A 20,084-nucleotide genomic window follows, 5' to 3' on the forward strand; every position below is an offset into this window, starting at 1 on the left:
TAAACGTGGCTAATGGTTGATGTTTGCTCCAAAGTTGTTTAAAAGAACATGATTTGGTTGATCAGAGCATGACCAGTGTGCCCTCATTCGACAGTACCCCAAAGGCTAATCACCCGAAATCGCGAACCCAAAACCCATTAACGTCGGTCGGTTGCTCCCACGTTCAACATGACATGGCAGTATCTCCTGGGAACGGACAGCAGAGCTTCTCACAATATACCGATCTCGAAGTCACTATACCTAGCGCGTCAGGTGTTACGTTATAGTGCAGTGCGCCCTTCAATTGGTTCCTTTTACCAAATGGTACCAACAATTATCGATGCATCAATCATTGGGGCCATGTGCTCTGGTTTGAGACGAATCGCAGCATCCACCAAGCATATCTGACATTTCGATCTGGCTTCTCGGAGGTAAAGAATGGTCATGAAGGAGGCCATGGGACTGGTTCGACGATGAACCATATTCCAATTGTTACATAAACTTCGACATGCTGTTAACCATGAATGGTTTGCGTAGTTATTACTTTTATTTTCGTTATTAATAATCAGATAAGAAATAAATGAATTAAAATATTCCTTCTTCGGGATTTTTTTGGCGTTTTTCGGGAAATCTGAGTATGACTTTATTTTTTCTAAATTTCACGTTTAGTTACCGACTGTAACGGTTCCAAAACTTTAAATTTGAAATTGTACAGTGATTATCGATAAAATATGAACATTCTGCGCATAAAATGAAAAAATTTCTTTAAAAATTAAAATGTGAAGCAGAAAATGGACAGCTCCCTTGGTCAAACTGTTGTTTTGGCTTTGAGGTTAGTTTACTCTGATTTTCTTAAAAGTGGGAGATTATTAAAATTTTCGGGAATTTCGTGATGCAGATAAGGCTGATAAGAATACACTGAAGTCGTTTCATAATTCCCGCCGTCGTTTTCGTTGGAAAAGTAGACCAGGAAAGAGTAAGAAGGCGGAGAACCGCAGTGCGAGAGATCCCCAAAAAGACCGGGCTGAAACTACGAAAAAGAATTCTAAATCCATTTGCAGCACCACCGGAACCAGCCACAATCCACCCCAGAGAGTACAGAAACCTGCCGACCTCGGAAGGAAACCATCTGAAACCGGCAAGTATTAAGGTTAGTGATTCTGTAAGGATCGGTTGTACTAACGATCGAATTCTCCTTCCAGCAATCATCACGGCAGATATCCTGTAGTTTGGATTGCGGATAGCCATTTTAGTTACTAACGGGGACAAACGAATTGCATCTAATCTGTCCAACTCATATCCGAAACATCCGGTCCTGTCGTACTTAAAAATTCCCCAGCAAAGGTATAAAAAAACACAGGAAAATGTGGCCTTAGTAGAACATAGCATAGGGCTATATCCTCTGAGCAGCTTGCGAAGGCCGAAGAAGCTGGATTCAATAGCCGTACTGGGATAAATCCTAAATGTAGAACAAGAAGAAGGGAAATCCTGGATTACAGACACCAAGAAAGATGGTTTCGTTTTACATAGTTGATTATACGGATTGTGTTGAAAAATGTAACATTACTAGTCGAAGCATTCGAACACGGTGCAGTGCCGGAAGATGTCCCCAACCAAAGCCCGCCTCTTGCATCAGCACGGATCCGGTCACCCTCGTCGATTTCCTCCTCAATGTGCAGTGTTATCCACGCTTCCGACTCACCGTAGCCAACAAACTGGTCGATCAGGAACCAAAGCAGATTAAACTGATCCCTCCCGCAAAAGAACACTTGGATTATTATTGGTCAGTCAGACCCATCCATAGCAGAACATTACTTTTAACTTTAACGATGTCTTCTATTACTCCAGGAGTTCACGAGCGGTCAGGATGCTGTGGGAGTTGAACGAGCTGAACGAAATGATGGCCTGGCTGTCGACATTAGGTGGAGCTTTTTCTGCGCTTGGCGACTATCAGCTAGCTTGTGCCGACGTTGCGGGTCAGATATCGATGCATCAGATGAAGCTAGCCTTTCGACTGGGCGATCCCTCGTTGGTGGCACGCTGTCGACTTTACCTTGCCATTTCGCTCATCCAGAAATGTGAATTCAGTGCCGCCAAGCACATCGTGCAGACGGTCTACCGAAACGAGAAACGGCAAGCGGAACCCGAGATCCGGCTGCTCAAGATGTGCCAGGGAATCTGGGCGAAGCTGCGATACGAGTACGATCAGCACGAGCGACATCAGGGTCGTAAGAAAACGTAGCGCAACCGCATAGCGGCCGTGTGTGTGTGTGACCTCCTATCAGTCAAAAATCGTGATTCGTTAATAAATTCGGCGGACGTCCGGAACGTCCCGTTTCCTAGTGATAACGCTTAGTGTTGGTTTCTTTTATGCAAGGTTCTTTTTTTCGATTCCTTTTTCGTGTATAAAAAGTAATATTTTTTGTTATTATTCACAATTGTTTCATCTGCACCTGCTCAATCCGCGGCAGGATACGTACGAATCGGCGCGTTCGATTCGTGCGATGCGTTGCGTGCATGCACGTGTACCGGCGGGCCCAAGCTAGTGCATTCGAGAGTCGTTTGTGTTGTGTATGTGTGTGATCTGATACGGGTTTCAGACGCTGCAGCAGTCTTCATCTATCCAGCTCCAGTTCTTTGCCGCTGTGTCTGTTCTATTGCGAAGCAATGCGAAGCATTAGCATGGCCACACCGGCCACCACCCCTGGACACACTTATCCTCAGTCAAACTCCTACACTGTGAGGACCGCCCATGGAGCTGGTGGTATTGCAAAATATGATAATCTATTTTCTATGAAACGAAACAGGCCATGCGCACGATAATGCCGTGGCAGCACGCTCTACTTGGCCAGTGTGCCCATTGGATCCCAGGCGGGTAGCACTATGGGCGGGAGATCAAAGACATCCAGCACGTCCTGGCTGACTATGCTACGGTCGACCACCACTTCGAAGACGAACTCCTTGAACCAATCGGCCGACATAATTAGGTAACCCTTCTCGCCACGATCCTCACCCCAGGAGTTTTCCACGCGGAACTTGGTCGGTTTTTGACTGTTGGGCTGTTAGAGACAGAGGGAGAAAGAATGCGAACGATTAGTGACCCTACTCTGGGTGCCTGGCATACATGGATTGGCTTGGAGCCAAACTTACATCCACCGAAACACCGGTGAAAACCATGGCATGTGTCATCATCGATTCACCGTACAACAGTCGATCAGCCTTATCCATCGTGGTTTGAATATCCACACCAAAGACCAGCTTAAAGTCGTGTCTGGGAAGAGACAAAAAATCATCAACTCCCTTTCCAAAGCAACTCTCACTGGCGGGCGAAACTCACATATTTAGGTCCTCGATACCTTGCTTGCCAGCGAAACGCTTGTTAACTTCACATCCAAACCAGACCGGTTCACCGAATTTGAGTGCCTTCGTGACGAGATCGAGCAGCAACTCCACCGGCTGATTGTTGTAGAGTACTGGCCGACCACCGACCACATTGCCAAGACAGTCGACAGTGTACGACCGTCCGTACAGGTTCGAGCTGCGAGGATCCGTCACCAGGCATACCTTATCATCCACGTTGAAGTACGGTTTGACGTACTTTTCGTAAAAATCTATCGGTCGGATCGGTCCGATCGTTAGATACTTCTTGGACTTGTCGTAGCACTCCCACGTGAACTTTTCCGGCGGTATACCGAGACAAATGCCAACAACATTGTAGATCTCGTTCATCTGCTTCCGGATCTTCTCCGTGATCTCCTCGTCAGTCGCACCGTCAGCCACCAGCTGACGCAGATCCTTGGCGTATTCGCGAAGCTATTAAAAAATGCAAGAACAGTTCAGTGACATTCAGGGGTTACCGAACGCAAACTAGTCGTTCAATCAATCAGTACCTTGCTCTTGATGACCGAGTTCATACGAGTGCTCGCCTCACAGCTGTAGCTCTCCGGGAAACACTTCTTCGGCATCAGCCCGTGCTTGTTGATCAGATTGACCAGCATATCCCACTGGCCACCATCGCAGGTCGGATCGGACAGCAGAAAAGAGACCAACCGACCGTCGACTGCTTCGCCACGCTTCGCCGTGTCGACCACGTTGTTAAGGAAGTAGTTCGCCCGTTCGATCTTGTCCCAGTAGAACAGGTACGCCTGCGAAAACTCGAACTCGTCCAGATTGTACTGCTTGATGAACGGAATGCGGATGCAGTTGAGCGCCGCAAACAGCCAGCAACGGCCCGAGCTTTTCTGGTTCGTCAGCGGTTTGCCCTCATTCTCGATCTAGAAATAAAGCAACGAGGAGGAATGAGGTCAATCGATCATGCGATCTTGTATTGTCTGCCCGCCTACCTACCTTGTACGTGAACACGTGCTGCGTGTTCTCCAGCGTTTTCCGCGACAAACACGCATCGAACGGGTCTATCCGGGTGCAAACATTCTGGGCGAGCACATTCTTTGGGCAGTCGTAGAACTCGCTGCGACACTTCTGGAAGAACTCCTCATTCAGTGGAGCTATATATTGAGAAAGAGGAGAAAGCGAGAAATGCGATAGTCAATATAGTCCATGTTAAACACAGTTCCGCGTAACACAACGCTCTGTTAGAGACAGCAAAAGGGGGAGAAGATGACAAGGATCCTGAGAACAACATTACCCCGATGGCAGCACAGCTTCAGCAGTACCGACAACATGATGACCGAACCAAGTACTGACCATCTCTACTATGTTACCATTTCAATTTGAACCATAGATCGGTCATCGCTGCTATACACCACCGGTCCTGTCCGTGTTTGCGATCAATGTACCTCTTATATGTGTACACGGTGACAATGACGGCCTATGGCTTCCTCATCGCTCGTTGGTGATAAGCATGCTTCAGCTTCTGCTGCTGCTGTTATTGCTATTGCTGTTTCTGTCTTCGTTCGTAAGTTCAGCGCTGATACGCTGAATGATTCACACAATTAGCTTTAGGCAATCCAAGGTCATGAAACGCACCAAACAAGCAAAAACGCTTCAACACTCCCGAATATAAAAAGAGGTCGCGACATGCTCCGGACTAGCAAGTGAAGTTACTAGCTTATTATCGCTCGAGCTCATTATGGTGTTCTGAACACCGAAAAGGGAGACAGGAAGAGAACCCGTGCTGCTGCAAGTGGCCCGCTTGGCCGGTTATCAGTCAGGACGAAAGAGTAGATTTGATTGCATATGGAGTGGACGAGGAGGTAACCCAGACCCCCATTTCAGACCGAAATCAGAAAGGATTGTAATCGCACCGCAGATGATTTCATGCTGACCCTCCTGCCCCTCGGAAAGATTACTTCCTATTTCATAATCCACCACCTTGCGCGCTTTGCTAGTGATATGCATAGAGAGGATTAGGCACGAATCTGGTGTTGCCCACGAATTTCGGACCTTTGGGGAGAGGGGGCAGCTTAGCCAAACCTCACAGCTACCCAACAGCACCACGTCCAACCCGATTTATCGCATGCTCAAGTAGCAAATAAGCGAGGAAACCTTATCGGTCCACTCGAAGAGTCGTACATCGCAGCGGTGCCCATCACATTGCAACGGCCATCACGGCCATGATAAACCATCCGTGCCGCAGTCCGTGATGGTGCTAGTTGTTCAAACAATTTGCTCAGCGACTCGCAAACAAGGTCGATGGCCGGCGAGGAAAACAACATGCCCGTTTGCTCCCTGTTATTAGCCGCCACACGTCCCCGTGCACTCTGTGACCTCTGGGACGATTGTCCAACCTACAAACAAACAAACGAGACGAAATTATTTTTAAATCACGAAAAATGAGTAAAAATAATTCCACATCTGATCAGATGTGAGAAGCAGATCATGCATCTGCTTTGTGTTCCGCTGTGTGTGAGATGCAGATACATCGGGTGCAGCAGTACTTCCCCTGAAGGTTGGATGATCAAGCGATGTTTATTGGTTGATTCCAAACTGCTAGCCGCCCATCCCAGCCGCGAAAGCCTGGGCAACTCTACAACCATAGTACCAACACGGGAAGAACATTCATCCCAATAGACATCACTACGTTCGACCTACAACGTAGCCGGCCGTGAAAGTGAAATCATTTCTGGATGCCCGCTCACAGACAGGCAAACGGTCGAGAGTGCAACGGGATCTCGATGAAGATTACTTCAGCCGGAACAGTCTCAGCAATTAGAACGGAAAGCGGCCAGCAGTAAAACGAGTGAGGAATCAAACAAAAACAACACCAACCATGGACCTCGATTTGGCACCAACGCAGAAATGGAACCAAACAAAGCAAAACGCACGATCCGATCGGTAGCCGCCCTTTTTTTTATCTGCCTGTCCTTGCGGTTTGATTCTCGCTTCTTTCTCCCAAGCGTTCCTGGCACCCGATGCGAACACGAAACCTTGAGGATTGATCAAAAGGATATTACCTGTGTAACACAGGAGGAGGGGATTGACCGCATAGACAGTAGGAAAAAAAATCAGTCTTTCGTTCTCATCAGCATTTCAGAAGCTGATGTTGCCGGGACAAATCGAACCCTCCCTTCGTACCCTTACTTCGTTTCACCGCACAGCGGGCTGAGACCCGTTATTCGGGTATCCCGCTTCCGTGGTTGCAGGAGGTCTACACTTTGATGCTGTACGGAACGGTTGGTACGGTTTTGCAAAGTGGAGGAAGAGATCCGATTTTGGGAAAGACTTCATTTTAGAAACCTAGTAGGCGGGAATTAATCCGTCCGACGATCGACCGGCAAAGGCGTGAAGGACGGACCGCAGAGGGGGTATATTATATAATTTTGACGATATTATTGCTGCAGCAAATTCTCTGTAGCTGTAGCGTAAAACAGGAGTTACTATTGCAGTACGTAGAGGGAAGTGGACCCCAAAAAGAAACAGTTTTAGAACAGGTTTAAAACCCACTACCATATCCTGAACACTTCAAAGCGAAAGGAAAGTATAACAGCACGATCTCCAAACGTAAATCCAAATCAATCGACTTCCAACAGGGCAACAAAAAGGGGTTGATCCGAGATAATGGACGATTTTTCTTACACGGCATCATCGTGTGCGAGGGACACTTTTTGCACCGAGAACTTCTTGTTGCTGCAGCTGTTGCAGTTTGGGGCGAATCCTTTAGTAAATCGAGCGCTCCACCGACACGTCGCTTCCGCTGGCTGTGATGGGGTCCGTCGGTGAAAGTAGACTTTCTTCGTCGTTCGAGGGCACGACCCCGTTTGCACACACCGCCCTTTTCCCGGCTGCACGATTCACGGAGCAGCACACAGACGCGGTCACACTTGATGGCACTTTCTCCGGCGGTCACTCTACCGCCTGGCGATGCTTTCGTTGCACGGCGCGGTCACGATTCTACACTTTTTTGGCCAGGATTTTCCAGAGGACTTTGGTTGCGGAACCGCACAGCTGGATTCTCCGTGTCGCCGAGCCGAACCGAGAGCTTCTACGAAAGTAACAGACGAGGACAGAGGAGGCTGGTCTTGCTCACTACTGTCATGTATTGTCTCACTATGGTGAAAGTGAGCAATTTCTCGTTATGGGGGAAAATGCGGGGCGAGCCGAAAATGGTAGCGTCGAACAGGACCTCTACGGAAAAACGACGGAAAACAGCTAACAACCAGCAGTTTTCGACCAGGTTTTCGGCGTAAAGTCCTTTGGAACGGTCGGTTAAGCTCCTGCTGAGATGCCCACCTCACTATAGAGCTCACTATCGCGCGGAAACCCCACAAACGGCTTCAAAAATTCTTGAACCACAAAACGGGAGGTCAACGCGTGCGAAATCAGCCGTTTGCAACTCCCGTTGTAGTCGTCGGAGTCAAAGTGTCTCCTTGGACTAGCAGGACTCCCACCGCCACGCCGTGGTTGCAGGATCACTTCATTCATTCTGCCCATTTTCTGCCGGAAGGCCGGAGGGACGAAGACGAACTCTGTAAAAAGTTACCTTTTACGCACACCGGGACGTTGGGCTGGAGGGAAATTTAATTTTCCCTTCATTACGCGATACCGAGGCAGCTTCCGAGTGGTGTACGCGGACCGCTGAAACGATTTAGGCCTAACAGTACCCTGGTCGCTATGCTGAGGGAGTTGGGTGGGGTCCCGCTGGTTAAGGCAACAGCGCGTGGAGACCTGGATTCTCCAGGAAGAGCCTTCTTTTCCGCAAAGCTGGCCCAGATGATCCTGCCAAAATGGAGAAGGGGACAACAGCGGGGCGTTAGTAATGGTTCTCTTCGTTCCATTGCGTCTTTACTTACTAGTCCGGGTCAACACTTGCGACGGCAGCTGAAGATTCCTTTGGGCACGAAAGGATTAAACGAACGCTTTTTACGAACTGATGATTGCGACATAGTAGCCCTGGTGCATAGCTTCACCTGAAGGTTCGGTTCTCGAGCTTGTTGAACTGCGAACTAGTAATCGGTAGCAGAGATTCAACATCTCGCTCGCGTCTCCTTCGGCCATGTTCCGTCACAGTTTTCAGCATAAATTCGTGACTGTGTACAGCAGTGTTGGCAGCAAACCGCTGGCCATCTGGGGCGTGCGTACAAAGAATGGCCACGTGCGACGGCTGACCGAATAAGACCTGAACTCGCTGATGCTGGTGGCTGAACTGATGAGGGTGAATGTGGCCACCACATACATCACGGCACCATGTGCCCCGTGTCCTTAGCTTAGTTTGCTTCTCTTTCGAAGTACAGGTGAGAGCTGGCCAGAGACGGCGAGACGCTACTTTTCTAATAGTCTCCGACTGGACGACCGGAAATCTCTGCGAAGGTTGCGCTTCTCGAACTACCAGAGCGAAACGCGTGTGGACTGTTTCAGCCCCTATCGCTGGTACCGAACTGGAACCAGGTGCAGCTCAATCTGGCCGATTTTACGTGACGTGCCTACGGTACGCCGGAATCAGAAGAAGCTCCTGCTACATCACCAGAACCAGTGGAGGATCCAACCACGCCACCGGAAACAGAGGAGGCTCCTGCTATGCTGCCAGATGTGGAAGTGCAGGAGGAGCCTGTAGAAGCGACGGAAACATTCTAAATCGTGTGTAATCATTGAAGCGTCGATGAATCGAAGTTATAAATTAGAAGCTTCAGGAAGAGCTGTGGTTGTTCAGCTTCAAACACAAACACACCGTTTGCTGCTTTTCTGCACAGGAACTCCGTTGCAAAATTATGTTTGCAGCACTTGGAAGAGTGTTCGTTTGTAGGACAGCACACGGCGAAACCAGAACTATATCCCTTTTCAAAACATAAGCCTCACGTGACCTCGCGTGTTCCTCACTTTAAATACCGACCAACATTGGGGTTCGTCTTATTGAAACTGAATTAACATATAGGACAACTCTCAAACAGAGTGGACATTAGTGAAAGTTAGTTAATCGTACTTCAGGGACACACTTCAACCAACCTTATACGTGATCCTTTCGTTCATGAAACTATCACGTGCAAGCACGTGAAATGCGGCGAATCGAACTCCATACAATATCTGTCCGAGGAAATTCTCCCAATTGAATAATGAACGAACAAACGGTGGTTTGTGATAGAAATGACAATCATACTGACCTCTGCAGAACTCATTGCTGCTGGATTCCGTGGAGCTGGAACTACACCGAAATTTGACTACATTCGACCGCGGTTGCGCCTCGTCATTCAAGTAAAACGGTTCATCTTCGTTGGTACCGTCGGTGGCAAATTCCCGTACCAGCTGCTCGTACTGCTTCTCGATCGGCAACCGGTCTGGATCCCCACTCACGAACGAATCGTTTAGCAACGTTTCTGGTGGTTCGTTCAGTATCTCGACCTGATTCAGATCGCCGAGCTCATCCTGAATGAGCCCGCTAAAGCTAGTCATACCGAATTCCGTTGCGCAGACCGCGGAGGAAGATAGTTTCGAGTCATTGGTCAGTGATGCTTCATCGTACTCTTCCTCCTCGAGATACTCCTCCTGAAACTCGATAATATCGTTCACAAACTCATCCTCCTGGCTGGGACACTGTGCTTCTTGCTCAACCGCATATCCAAGCGGAACCGAATCCATGGGAACCACAGAACCCAACCGGGACCGTTTTCCAGGTCCTCCGCCGTCCGCAAATGATGAGTCATCTGTGCTGATCTGTCGCTTCAGTTGTTGCTTTTGTTCGGTCTGCAGCAACCGAGCCAGCTCGCCACGCATCGTGTCCATCGGTTGCACCAGCGCCACAGGTCGCTCCTCGACATCCGCCAGGTAGAGTGTGGGCAACGCGTGCGAAATCAGCCGTTTGCAACTCCCGTTGTAGCAATCGGAGTCAAAGTGTCTCCGGCAGACTCGCATGCTTTTGAACACGGCTATCGGCTGCATGTCGTACAGTTTCGGATTGTTGATCAGCTCGAGCCACTGACGAAACCGTGCCGTTTCCCGTATCGGGTGCGGGAAAACGTGAAACCGAATAGGGCTCTTGGGTTTTAGTACGCGAGCATACCCGTACGGACAACCGATCACGACACAGTACCACATCGCGAACCACGCTATCGTTGCCTGTTGCACCGGGAAAAAAAGAAACTGAAATTGAAACGAAATTTTCACAAAAACCAGCCAAAACAAACTCACCGGTCAGGGTTCCCGCGTGTCCCGGGATGAACCACGAACTGCACAAAAACTGCCGCGAACAGGACACTTACCTCCTACTATTGATGGTTTCACTTGGAAGATGCCGACATTTGCCCAAAATCGGTGGTTTTTCGGCGAATGGAAACTGAAAATCTTAGCCGGGAAATTGGAACGGAGCGAACTAAGAACGGAACCAAGAACGGAGGAACCACAACAAACCACGTAACTGTCACGCCGTAATTGTTTGCCATAATCCTTAATGTGCCAGACGAATAAAAAATTTTAGCTGTTTAGCCAAAAAGCTGTTTAGCGTTTTGAATTCACGCTTCGTCTGGCACAGACTTAAGCATTATGGTAAACAATTACGGCGTGACAGTTGCGTGGTTTGTTGTGGTTCCTCCGTTCTTGGTTCCGTTCTTGGTTCGTTCCGTTCCGATTTCCCGGCTAAGATTTTCAGTTTCCATTCGCCGAAAAACCACCGATTTTGGGCAAATGTCGGCATCTTCCAAGTAAAACCATCAATAGTAGGAGGTAAGTGTCCTGTTCGCGGTAGGTTTTGTGCAGTTCGTGGTTCATCCCGGGACACGCGGTGACCCGGGACGCGTGCGCGCTCCTACCCTAATCCTGAGCGAGCGCGTCGGTCGAGCTCTGGGAAATAGCTCATTTTCACCAATTTCCCTGGGGGCAGTACTGCCCATGTGGTCTGCGTGTGTAGTGGTAAAAACATCGGAGCGGCTGGTGCAGCAGCAGTAGTCCAAAGAAGTGGTCACCGGAGGGGGAACCCGCGTTGCCAGGAGGGTTTATTTGGGTTACAGAGGTTTGTTTGTTTTACGACCACGCGAGATGATGATTCCCGCCGTTCAGTAATTCGGTTCAGTGCTCGTACGATCCTTCCGGACTAATGAATGGGACAGGCGCACTACTACCGTGCTCCTACCAGTCAGCAGTCGATCCCGGGGAAAGAAGAAAGATTTTGTATGGTTCTTGGGTCCCCTAGCCCCATCCTAGGCTGCCATAGAGTGCCTCCGACCTCTCGCTTGCCTCCTCCACTAAGCCAGTAAACAATTTCTCTCTTCTTTCTTTTGTAGGATCGAGTGTTGACTGTGTTTGGTCGTAGCCCAAGGCAACGCGTGAAACCCCATCGTTCCGTTTGCTACTAAATGTGCCCTCGATAGCGCCCGCGTGTGTCGCCTCCCCACATGAGCTCGGTTGGAAAACGTTCTTGATCGAAATCCGTTACAAAATGCGCTCGGGAATCAGTGCCAGTGGCAGTGCTGGTGGCACTTCGCCAAAACGGCGAACGCATCTAGCAGCCAATGGAAAACATCATAACCATCATCACCAGCAACACCAGGGTGGCATTGGATCAAAGCAGCATTACAGCACGGCCGCTGGCAACAGCGCAAATGATCCATCGACGCGGTACAGTGAGACACCACCGACCACCGAATTGCCACCATCGAGTGGGCAATTTTTTTACATATCAATCATCAAGCTTGCCCTCGTCAGCCGACTACTAGTAATCGCACTGCAATTGATTGCCAACCAGGTGCTACCAGATCATGACGCGGGCGTGTTTATAGCTCCGCGCGAAACCGAAACCCCGGAACGGCCCCTGGATGCGTTTGTGCGATTCGTGTTCGGTGGTTTCGAGCGATGGGATGCTCAATACTTTCTGCACATCGCCGAGCACGGTTACACGTACGAGAACACGCTGGCATTCTTCCCACTGTTCCCGTTCATCCTGAAAATCGTTGGCACCGCGCTCATCAGTACTGATCTCGCGCTGGTCATTAGTTACCGTGAACTTTCACTACTGCTGGCAGTGCTGATGAATGCGCTGTGCTTCAGTGGAGCCGCCTGTGCCCTGTACAAGCTCAGTAAGCTGGTGCTCGGAAGCAACAAAAAGGCGGAGGTCGCCGTGTTGTTGTTTTGCTTCAATCCGGCTTCGATCTTTTTCACTGCTCCCTACACCGAGAGTCTGTACGCGTGGCTCTCGTTCGTCGTGATGTACCAGTGCATCGAAGATGTGAACTCGATCTTCATCACGATCCCGCTCAGCCTGTCGCTGCTTTGTCGTTCGAATGGTTTAATGAACGTCGGCTTCGTGCTATACTTTGTCGCTCGACGCATCGTCGCTCAATACAACTTCCACAACATCATCTGCATCTGTTCGCGGCTTTTCACCGTGCTAATGATCGTACTGTTCCACTACGGGATCGCCCAGGTGTACAACTATTATCTCTTCTGCTTCGAGCAAAAGTTCAACTTTCCGCAACACGTTCGAACGTATGCGGCCGAGCAGGGGCTAGTATTGGCCGGGAACAAAACGGAAGATTCGTCACCGTGGTGTACTAGCATGTTACCTTTGTCGTACTCGTATGTCCAGAGCCACTACTGGAACGTTGGTCTACTGCGGTATTACGAGCTAAAGCAGCTGCCAAACTTTCTACTTGCCCTACCGGCTATCTATCTCACGTTAAGCAATTCGTATCACTACCTGCACGAACACTGGGATTACGCGCTCCGGCTTGGATTGTTCCGATTGTCCAAAAAACAACAGAAAACAATGCGTCCATATGATCGTTTAGCATTGGTATTCGTCGTTCATGCCGTAGTGTTGACCATCTTCTCGTTGCTGTTCGTGCATGTGCAGGTCACTACGCGCATCCTCTGCTCGGCCAGCCCCGTCCTCTACTGGTTCGCCGCCGAATACTTTACCGGTGAGCGCACCTTCATCAAACGCCAGGTGATCCGGAAGCTTTCGAAACAGGTTAAAGATGGCGATGAGGGCAGTTGCACACACGTGCTGAACCACGTGGATGTGAGTGATCTGCTCGACATAGGCTGTATGAATCGCTACCAACAGGCGATTCTGTTGTACTTTGTCGGCTATACCGTAATCGGTACGGTACTATTTAGCAACTTTTACCCATGGACCTAGAGGGCCTCCAGAATCCGGTTGATCTTTCTTCACAACAAGCCAACGGTCACTGTTTGTTTGTAAAGAAAATTAACCTCACAGAAAACAATGTTGATCATCTAACACTAGTCTTGTTCTTAATACTTGCATCTCGTGCCTTTCGCTCTACAAACCTAGAATGCCAAAAAGCAAATAACAAACATACTACAAAGAACCAATTTGAAGAGAGGAGAATGTGCAGAAACGCTTGCTACTCTTTTGGGAAATGAAATGTGAAACATCTGACTCCTTCTTTTCGGGACTTCCACTTCCTGCGGATCCGAACGCAAAACAAAAAGCCAAATTTAATTCTTAGTAAGCTGTAAGCATAGTAGCCAATTGGCGCAATTCGGTTAGATCGATTTATGCGACATAAAATGCCCTGTAGAGGAGAATATCATTTGATTAAGACTGCGTTTCAAACAATAAGTAAGAACTTGGGACAAAACTGTTCTCCTTTTCTCATTCTCAAGAATTTGCTTAATGGTTCTAATCGGTTGTTAACGAAAAGACGCTTGTAGTTAGAATTCTACGTAACGTCCTGTCTGTTTAGGACCGTATTATTTTTACATCAACATGAAAGCCTTGCATTACCACCGATAGGAAGAGTAAAGACAGGTTAACCCCATGCTGTTGTCAGTGAACAGAACTTAAATAAAACGATTCCGTTCAGTAGAAATACCGATACAGTTGATCGTATAGTCCCGGAAACACTCTAAATCGGAATGGAGCGACAGAAACCTTAGTCAATATTGCAGAGCTACACACGTACATTTATACAAATAGGAATGGAGATGGGAAGAAGTATATTGCAGAAATGAAATTTTCCCAAAAATGCATAGAAAAAACTGAACAATAGTTTACAATTGCATTAACTAGACTTTAACTTTACAATGCTGAGATAAAGCGAGCTGATCATATTGTAGTCTTTAAATCGTAAACAAGGAACCAGGTAGAGTGAACAAAGCAGCTGTAGACAAAAATTGAGAACAACAAATAATGAATCCTTACGTATAATGTGGGTAACTCTATTACCAACTATTCTTATTCTAATTGAGAGCGTGTTATTATCCAGTGTGCACCTTCATTAGATATACAATTTGAAAGATCCTTAAAAATGAAGCATGAACAAACATTAACAAACACTAAAACAATCAAACCAATAGAATCCAGGCTACTAGGTATAGGGGCAGGTAATCGAACGAACTTAATGCATATGAAAAAGTGAACTAAAAAGGCATTTTAGTAGTATAGCATTCGGGTATTTATTAAAATTCGTATATTTCCTCACCGTCGTTGATTCTATTACATCATGGTGATCGAGAAAAGACCATGCTGAATGAGCACACGTGCAAACGGTGATTTCATTCGTAGTGAGACAGACAGAGGCTGCAACTCCAAATGACTTCCAATTGAGTTAGTGATTAGTTAGCAAAGAAAAGCAAGTAAAATAACCACTATGGAATTAAAGAAGCGGCATCCTAATCGAATGAAAATAATAATAATCTTATCAACGTCCAACTTAATCTGAAGACATTGATTAAATCTAAATAAACAAAATTAAAACTCTAAAACACAAGCAAAACTAACCAACTAACAAGTAAATCAATTTAAACGTTTGACTTTTAGCAATTTAATTAGCACAAAATGGCTGCCCAATTGGGGCATTTCAATTTTGATGAAGTGTAGAGCAACGATTTCGCTTAAATGATATTTCGTGTTCAGTAAAATACTTAGCTCAAGATCAATTGATAACTTCTACCTGCTCTTACCGCCTTCATCGTCTACAATACGTCTGTTTAGACAAATCAAAACTGCTTCTTGCAAATCGTACCAGCTGACGGGATGGGGAAGCTGGAAACAATTAACCATTTATGCCTCAATCTTTATTATTCACAAATCAAACTCTAGTCATTAAGTTTATCCACCTGTTGAGACTAACTGTACACTTTGCCCTGTTTTTGACGCAGCACTATGCGCTACACATTTAATGCGCTAATCTAGCGCTATAGACAATTCATAGTTCTCGTGTTCTGACTCAAATGTTTCGAGACAATATATTTACTTGTTTCCTAGTTAAGCTAGTTTAGTAAGTAGACCAACCAACTGTTCGTTGATTCAAAAAGCAAAGAAAAAGGTTACAGGAATTAGTCAAATCTCAATTTAAATAGTTCGTTCTTATATCAGTCATAAAGTAGGCATATATAGTGCTCAAAACGAAGCGGCCAATAAATCTTGTTTCACCGCGAAATGTGTGCAATTGTGTTCTTTTTCTTTTCTCCAATCCAAGTATCGAAGGTTTCAACATAATTTTCCTCGATATTAATGGCAACAACTCGCTTCTTTGCCTTTCCAGCCTACACTGAGCCCAGAATGAGCCATCGATCTGTTGATCGTTCAGCGCCTTACAGGTCAAGACACCGTTCACGTTCGCGCAGCCCTCCCCCAAATATTATTGCCAGACACGTCGAACGCGCAGTGCAAGAAGAGCCTACGAATCTGATCAACTTCTCCTTTCTCAATCATCGGCATGACTTAAACCGGGTGCTGCGAGGTTACTCCGCTCGTGACCAACTCGTAGACGATGTGAACGATTTCTGGTTGTTCGTGAACAAGTATGAGGCACTACTGAAACGCACCGGTCAGCCGGTGCTTCCGGATCCCGCCCTTCCCTCCGGGAACGATTCGTATGGCGGTCAAATACCGAGCGAGTATAATAAAGCCCTGGGATGTTCTGTTCGATTACGAGTCCCTATAGAGGAACTGCAAAGCCGGCTTGGAGCAAACTCGGCCAACAGCGCCATAACACGTACCAAACTGCTCCAATGGCTGCAAATCGTCACTCACTATTTGGACTTTCGCCAGCGAGAGAAATTTGCCAAGCTTCGCAAACTACGCCAAACCCAGGCGAACCTTCCGGTAGCGAAGCATCGTGATGAAATTGTCGAAGCGGTTCGGAACGAGCGTGTGGTCGTACTTGCGGGCGATACCGGTTGTGGCAAATCGACCCAGGTTCCCCAATACCTATACCGTGCCGGTTACGAACGTATTGCCTGCACGCAACCGCGGCGGATCGCTTGCATCTCACTGTCCAAGCGTGTAGCTCACGAACTGCTGGCGGAATATCGGACCGAGGTGGGCTATCAGATAAGGTTTGAACGAAGCAAGAGCACCCACACCAAGATCGTGTTCATCACGGAAGGTCTTCTACTGCGTCAGCTGGCCAGTGAGGACTGCCTGGAGCAGTACTCGGTTATCATTCTCGATGAGGTACACGAGCGGCACCTGCACGGAGACTTCCTGCTCGGTATCGCCAAGTGTCTGATCCGGGCTCGGCCTAACTTAAAGCTGGTGCTTATGTCGGCCACAATTAACATTAAACTGTTTGCCGATTATTTCTCGGAGGAGGAGGCACGAATCATCGAGGTACCGGGTAGACTGTACCCGATCAAGCTACACTACATGCCCCAGCTTAAGGACGCACCGTTGGTGTCCGGGGAAGGATCTCGATCGCGCTCGTCCAAATCCGATCGACTCAATCCGGAACCGTACATTCAGATTCTACAGCTGATCGATCAGAAGTACCCACCGACCGAAAAAGGTGATCTGCTAATCTTCCTGAGTGGACTGACGGAAATCACTTCCATCTGCGATGCGGCTCGCGAATACAATGAGAAGACAAAGAACTGGATCATTCTGCCGCTCCATAGTACGCTGTCGATAGCCGAACAGGATAAGGTGTTCGACTACGCACCGGATGGTATGCGCAAGTGTATCGTCTCAACGAACATTGCCGAAACATCGGTCACGATCGATGGCATACGATTTGTGGTGGACAGTGGCAAGGTGAAAGAAATGAGCTACGATCCCACGACCAAGATGCAGCGGCTGAAGGAATTTTGGATTTCGCGTGCATCTGCCGAGCAGCGTAAGGGACGGGCCGGGCGTACGGGCCCTGGTGTATGCTATCGGTTGTACGCGGAGCAGCAATTCCACGACTTTGAACCGTACAGTACGGCCGAAATTCTGAAGGTACCACTGGAATCGCTCCTGCTGCAGATGATCTCGATGGGTTTGCCGAATGCACGGTTATTCCCGTTCATTGAACCACCACCGATGGACAACATCGAAAACGCCATCGTCGGTCTGAAAGAGGCTGAGGCACTGACGGAGGATGAAAAGTTGACTCCGCTCGGGAAAGCACTGGCCAGAATTCCGGTCGACATTAGCATCGGTAAAATGCTGCTGATGGGCTGTGTGTTCCAGCAGTTGCAGCCTGTACTGACTTTAGCCGCTGCATTGAGCGTTCAATCACCGTTTACTAACCGAGCCTACCGAGATCCCGATTGTGAGGTAAGCTTTATAGTGAGAAATGGAGCGCTACGACAAAGAACACGACAGGAATGTGCAAACGAAACTTCTTTCCCTTATTGCAGCGCGCCCGCAAATCCCTCGAATCAGACCACGGTGATCCGATAACGTTACTGAACGCCTACAAGGAGTGGCTAGAGTTGAAGCAAAACCGTACCGAATACAGCCATCACCACCGAGACCGGGATGATGATCGACGTGGGGAAAACTCTAAAACGTGGTGCCGCCGTCGAGGACTGGAGGAGCAGCGGTTCTACGAGATTACGAAACTGCGCAACCAGTTCCAGGATCTACTCCAGGACTGTGGTCTAATGGAGGCGCAGAGCAGTGCTGAGCATCTGTCCAGTGCCGAACGAGCGATCCGCAACGGAGAACTACGCCAGTTAAAGGAGCTACGCAAAGCGCACCGGATGGAGGCACCAAGAAAGCGGAAACTACTCAAATCCGATATTTGGGGCGCGGGAGAAGAAGATGGCGACGGAACCGAAGGTGACGGACGTGTCGATATACGGGATGTGGAGTTCCGATTGAGCCACGACACTTCAAAGATTCAAAATCTACTCACCGGTGCAACGGCTTGCAGTTACCGGGATCTAATGACACTGAAGCTGATTCTAGTCAGTGGTCTATACCCTCAGGTGGCCATTGCCGATGAGTTCAACTATTGTAAGGTAAATTCGACATCTCCTTCGGTTTCTTTTTCTCGATTCTCGAAAAGCATAAGAATAGCAGTTCAATTTTCAATGATAACTCAATGATGCTTCTCTTCCGTAACAGAGTTTATCAGAACAATTTTTCCACACCCGATCAAAACCGTACGTCTCGCTACATCCGATGAGCTTCTTCGGTAACAATGCCCAGCTACTGCAGCTGACGGAAACGGAAATCGAGGACAAACCGGTCCTTTACAAATCACGCCAACCGCTCAGCGCACGCCATCAGCTCGTTTGCTATCTGACGCTGCTGGAAACGAACAAATCTTACCTGACCAACACATTACGTATGCCGGCCGCTCAAACGTTGCTCCTGTTTGCGCACACCATCGAAACGAACAGTACCTGCTCCCGGATCGTGTGCGATGCGTGGCTGTGTTTGGATTTCCCATCAATTCCCGAAAGTGGCCAGACGTTACTGCTTAAGGCTACCAAATTAAGGCGCCTGTGGAACCGTCTACTAGCCGAGAAGCTTAAAGGTGATTCTATAGTGTCCTTGTTGCTTCCGTTCCGTCCTTATCGCATTATTGCACCTTCCACAGCATTAACCATAACGGCCGATGGAGAGCTGACAAAAGGGGAACGGCAGCAATCGATCGAGCAGATGAACCACGAACTGTGGTCCAACCTGGCCCAATTTATGAACACGGAGGTATGCTACACGATCAAGAAGCTTCTGCCGGCGGATCTGAAAGCTATCTACAAGGGTCCACCGATGGTGGATGATGACGAGGAAGCGACGCTTGAGATTCCTTCTCCCAATCCGTTTTCCGACGATTTCCAACCACTGCCTAATGCGGTAAAAGGTGGAATTTATCTTACCGAACACATTACCTACGGATGGTACGTAGAGAGTGCTGTCATATGATGCGCCGAATTGAAGTTGATCTTTTTTCTTCTTTACATCCATTCTATACGCTCTACCTAGCCTTGTCGAGACCGATTGGAGCATGCAGATGTACGAGATGATACTGGAGCACGACTGGGAGTGTATTCACTGTGGAGGTACCTATCGTTTGACCGGTTTACAGAAGCTGCAACATATGGAGACCTGCCAACCGGCAGCGGAAGTGAAGCCTGAGACGCTAGATGCTGACGCTCTACCTTGTGAGCGTGCTAGTTCCTCGAAGAAAAAACTGAACGCTAGCCGGTACGAGTGTCCGTCCTGCGGTCGCCGGATGATGTTGAGTGCAATCGAAGTGCTGAAACATAAGAAAAGTTGTCGGAAGGAAGCAGCGCTTTCGGATGGAAAAGTGAAACAGGAGCCAAATGAAGAGATGGTCGCTCCGTGATTCCGCACCTGTGCCACGAGGTGCCACACTAACGTCATTGCGTGTCGAAATTTTCAATATATAAGTATATATATATATTTATATATATGTATACCTTTGGCTCTTACAGTGATTCGAGTTTGAGTATTGAAATATAACGTTTGGCATCGCCACTTTTGGTTGTATCCGTCCTTTTTTATGCAGGAAAAA

At 48.1% G+C, this 20,084-nt stretch overlaps 4 protein-coding genes across 8 annotated transcripts; 3 read left to right on the top strand and 1 right to left on the bottom strand.

Moving 5' to 3' along the window:
* The first annotated feature begins 1,186 nt into the window (after positions 1-1,186).
* On the top strand, positions 1,187-2,322 carry LOC125952039 (uncharacterized protein F58A4.6). The gene is made up of 2 exons (XM_049681258.1): positions 1,187-1,762; positions 1,828-2,322. Exons 1-2 carry the CDS (start codon positions 1,491-1,493, stop codon positions 2,219-2,221), a joined length of 666 nt encoding a protein of 221 aa, XP_049537215.1. The 5' UTR covers positions 1,187-1,490; the 3' UTR covers positions 2,222-2,322.
* Positions 2,323-2,339: 17 nt separating this feature from the next.
* On the bottom strand, positions 2,340-10,714 carry LOC125952038 (bleomycin hydrolase). 3 transcript variants are annotated; one of them, XM_049681255.1, is made up of 7 exons: positions 10,558-10,714; positions 9,534-10,485; positions 4,327-4,484; positions 3,870-4,253; positions 3,317-3,792; positions 3,130-3,250; positions 2,340-3,038 (listed from the first exon to the last, which is right to left on the bottom strand). In XM_049681255.1, the coding sequence occupies exons 2-7, from the start codon at positions 10,462-10,464 to the stop codon at positions 2,820-2,822; spliced, it is 2,289 nt and encodes a 762-aa protein (XP_049537212.1). In that variant the 5' UTR covers positions 10,465-10,485; positions 10,558-10,714; the 3' UTR covers positions 2,340-2,819. The 3 variants fall into 3 exon arrangements, with proteins under 3 accessions (XP_049537212.1, XP_049537213.1, XP_049537214.1); XM_049681256.1 differs by lacking the exons at positions 9,534-10,485; positions 10,558-10,714 and adding an exon at positions 4,625-5,413 and having other exon boundaries at positions 2,349-3,038; XM_049681257.1 differs by lacking the exons at positions 9,534-10,485; positions 10,558-10,714 and adding an exon at positions 7,015-7,437 and having other exon boundaries at positions 2,351-3,038.
* Positions 10,715-10,970: 256 nt separating this feature from the next.
* Positions 10,971-15,465, top strand: LOC125951955 (GPI mannosyltransferase 2). Of its 2 annotated transcripts, none has more exons than XM_049681110.1 (2): positions 10,971-11,088; positions 11,646-15,465. In XM_049681110.1, the coding sequence occupies exon 2, from the start codon at positions 11,801-11,803 to the stop codon at positions 13,499-13,501; it is 1,701 nt and encodes a 566-aa protein (XP_049537067.1). In that variant the 5' UTR covers positions 10,971-11,088; positions 11,646-11,800; the 3' UTR covers positions 13,502-15,465. The 2 variants fall into 2 exon arrangements, with proteins under 2 accessions (XP_049537067.1, XP_049537068.1); XM_049681111.1 differs by lacking the exon at positions 10,971-11,088 and adding an exon at positions 11,189-11,374.
* LOC125951954 (probable ATP-dependent RNA helicase DHX34) lies at positions 10,987-20,043 on the top strand. Of its 2 annotated transcripts, XM_049681109.1 has the most exons (6): positions 10,987-11,088; positions 15,876-17,872; positions 17,956-18,561; positions 18,668-19,082; positions 19,146-19,446; positions 19,532-20,043. In XM_049681109.1, exons 2-6 carry the CDS (start codon positions 15,893-15,895, stop codon positions 19,893-19,895), a joined length of 3,666 nt encoding a protein of 1,221 aa, XP_049537066.1. In that variant the 5' UTR covers positions 10,987-11,088; positions 15,876-15,892; the 3' UTR covers positions 19,896-20,043. The 2 variants fall into 2 exon arrangements, with proteins under 2 accessions (XP_049537066.1, XP_049537065.1); XM_049681108.1 differs by lacking the exon at positions 10,987-11,088 and having other exon boundaries at positions 15,845-17,872.
* Positions 20,044-20,084: the final 41 nt, after the last annotated feature.

Source organism: Anopheles darlingi, chromosome 2, assembly GCF_943734745.1.
Source record: "Anopheles darlingi chromosome 2, idAnoDarlMG_H_01, whole genome shotgun sequence".
Lineage (NCBI taxonomy): Eukaryota > Metazoa > Arthropoda > Insecta > Diptera > Culicidae > Anopheles > Anopheles darlingi.

Coding starts and splice junctions, on each gene's coding strand:
- LOC125952039 (XM_049681258.1), top strand. CDS start 1,491: ATGGTTTCGTTTTACATAGTTGATTATACGGATTGTGTTGAAAAATGT. Junction 1,763..1,827: donor GAACACTTGGATTATTATTG/GTCAGTCAGACC, acceptor CTATTACTCCAG/GAGTTCACGAGCGGTCAGGA.
- LOC125952038 (XM_049681255.1), bottom strand. CDS start 10,464: ATGTGGTACTGTGTCGTGATCGGTTGTCCGTACGGGTATGCTCGCGTA. Junction 4,485..9,533: donor CAGCAATGAGTTCTGCAGAG/GTCAGTATGATT, acceptor CTCAATATATAG/CTCCACTGAATGAGGAGTTC. Junction 4,254..4,326: donor AGCACGTGTTCACGTACAAG/GTAGGTAGGCGG, acceptor CTTTATTTCTAG/ATCGAGAATGAGGGCAAACC.
- LOC125951955 (XM_049681110.1), top strand. CDS start 11,801: ATGCGCTCGGGAATCAGTGCCAGTGGCAGTGCTGGTGGCACTTCGCCA.
- LOC125951954 (XM_049681108.1), top strand. CDS start 15,845: ATGGCAACAACTCGCTTCTTTGCCTTTCCAGCCTACACTGAGCCCAGA. Junction 18,562..18,667: donor ATGAGTTCAACTATTGTAAG/GTAAATTCGACA, acceptor CTTCCGTAACAG/AGTTTATCAGAACAATTTTT. Junction 19,447..19,531: donor GAACACATTACCTACGGATG/GTACGTAGAGAG, acceptor CGCTCTACCTAG/CCTTGTCGAGACCGATTGGA.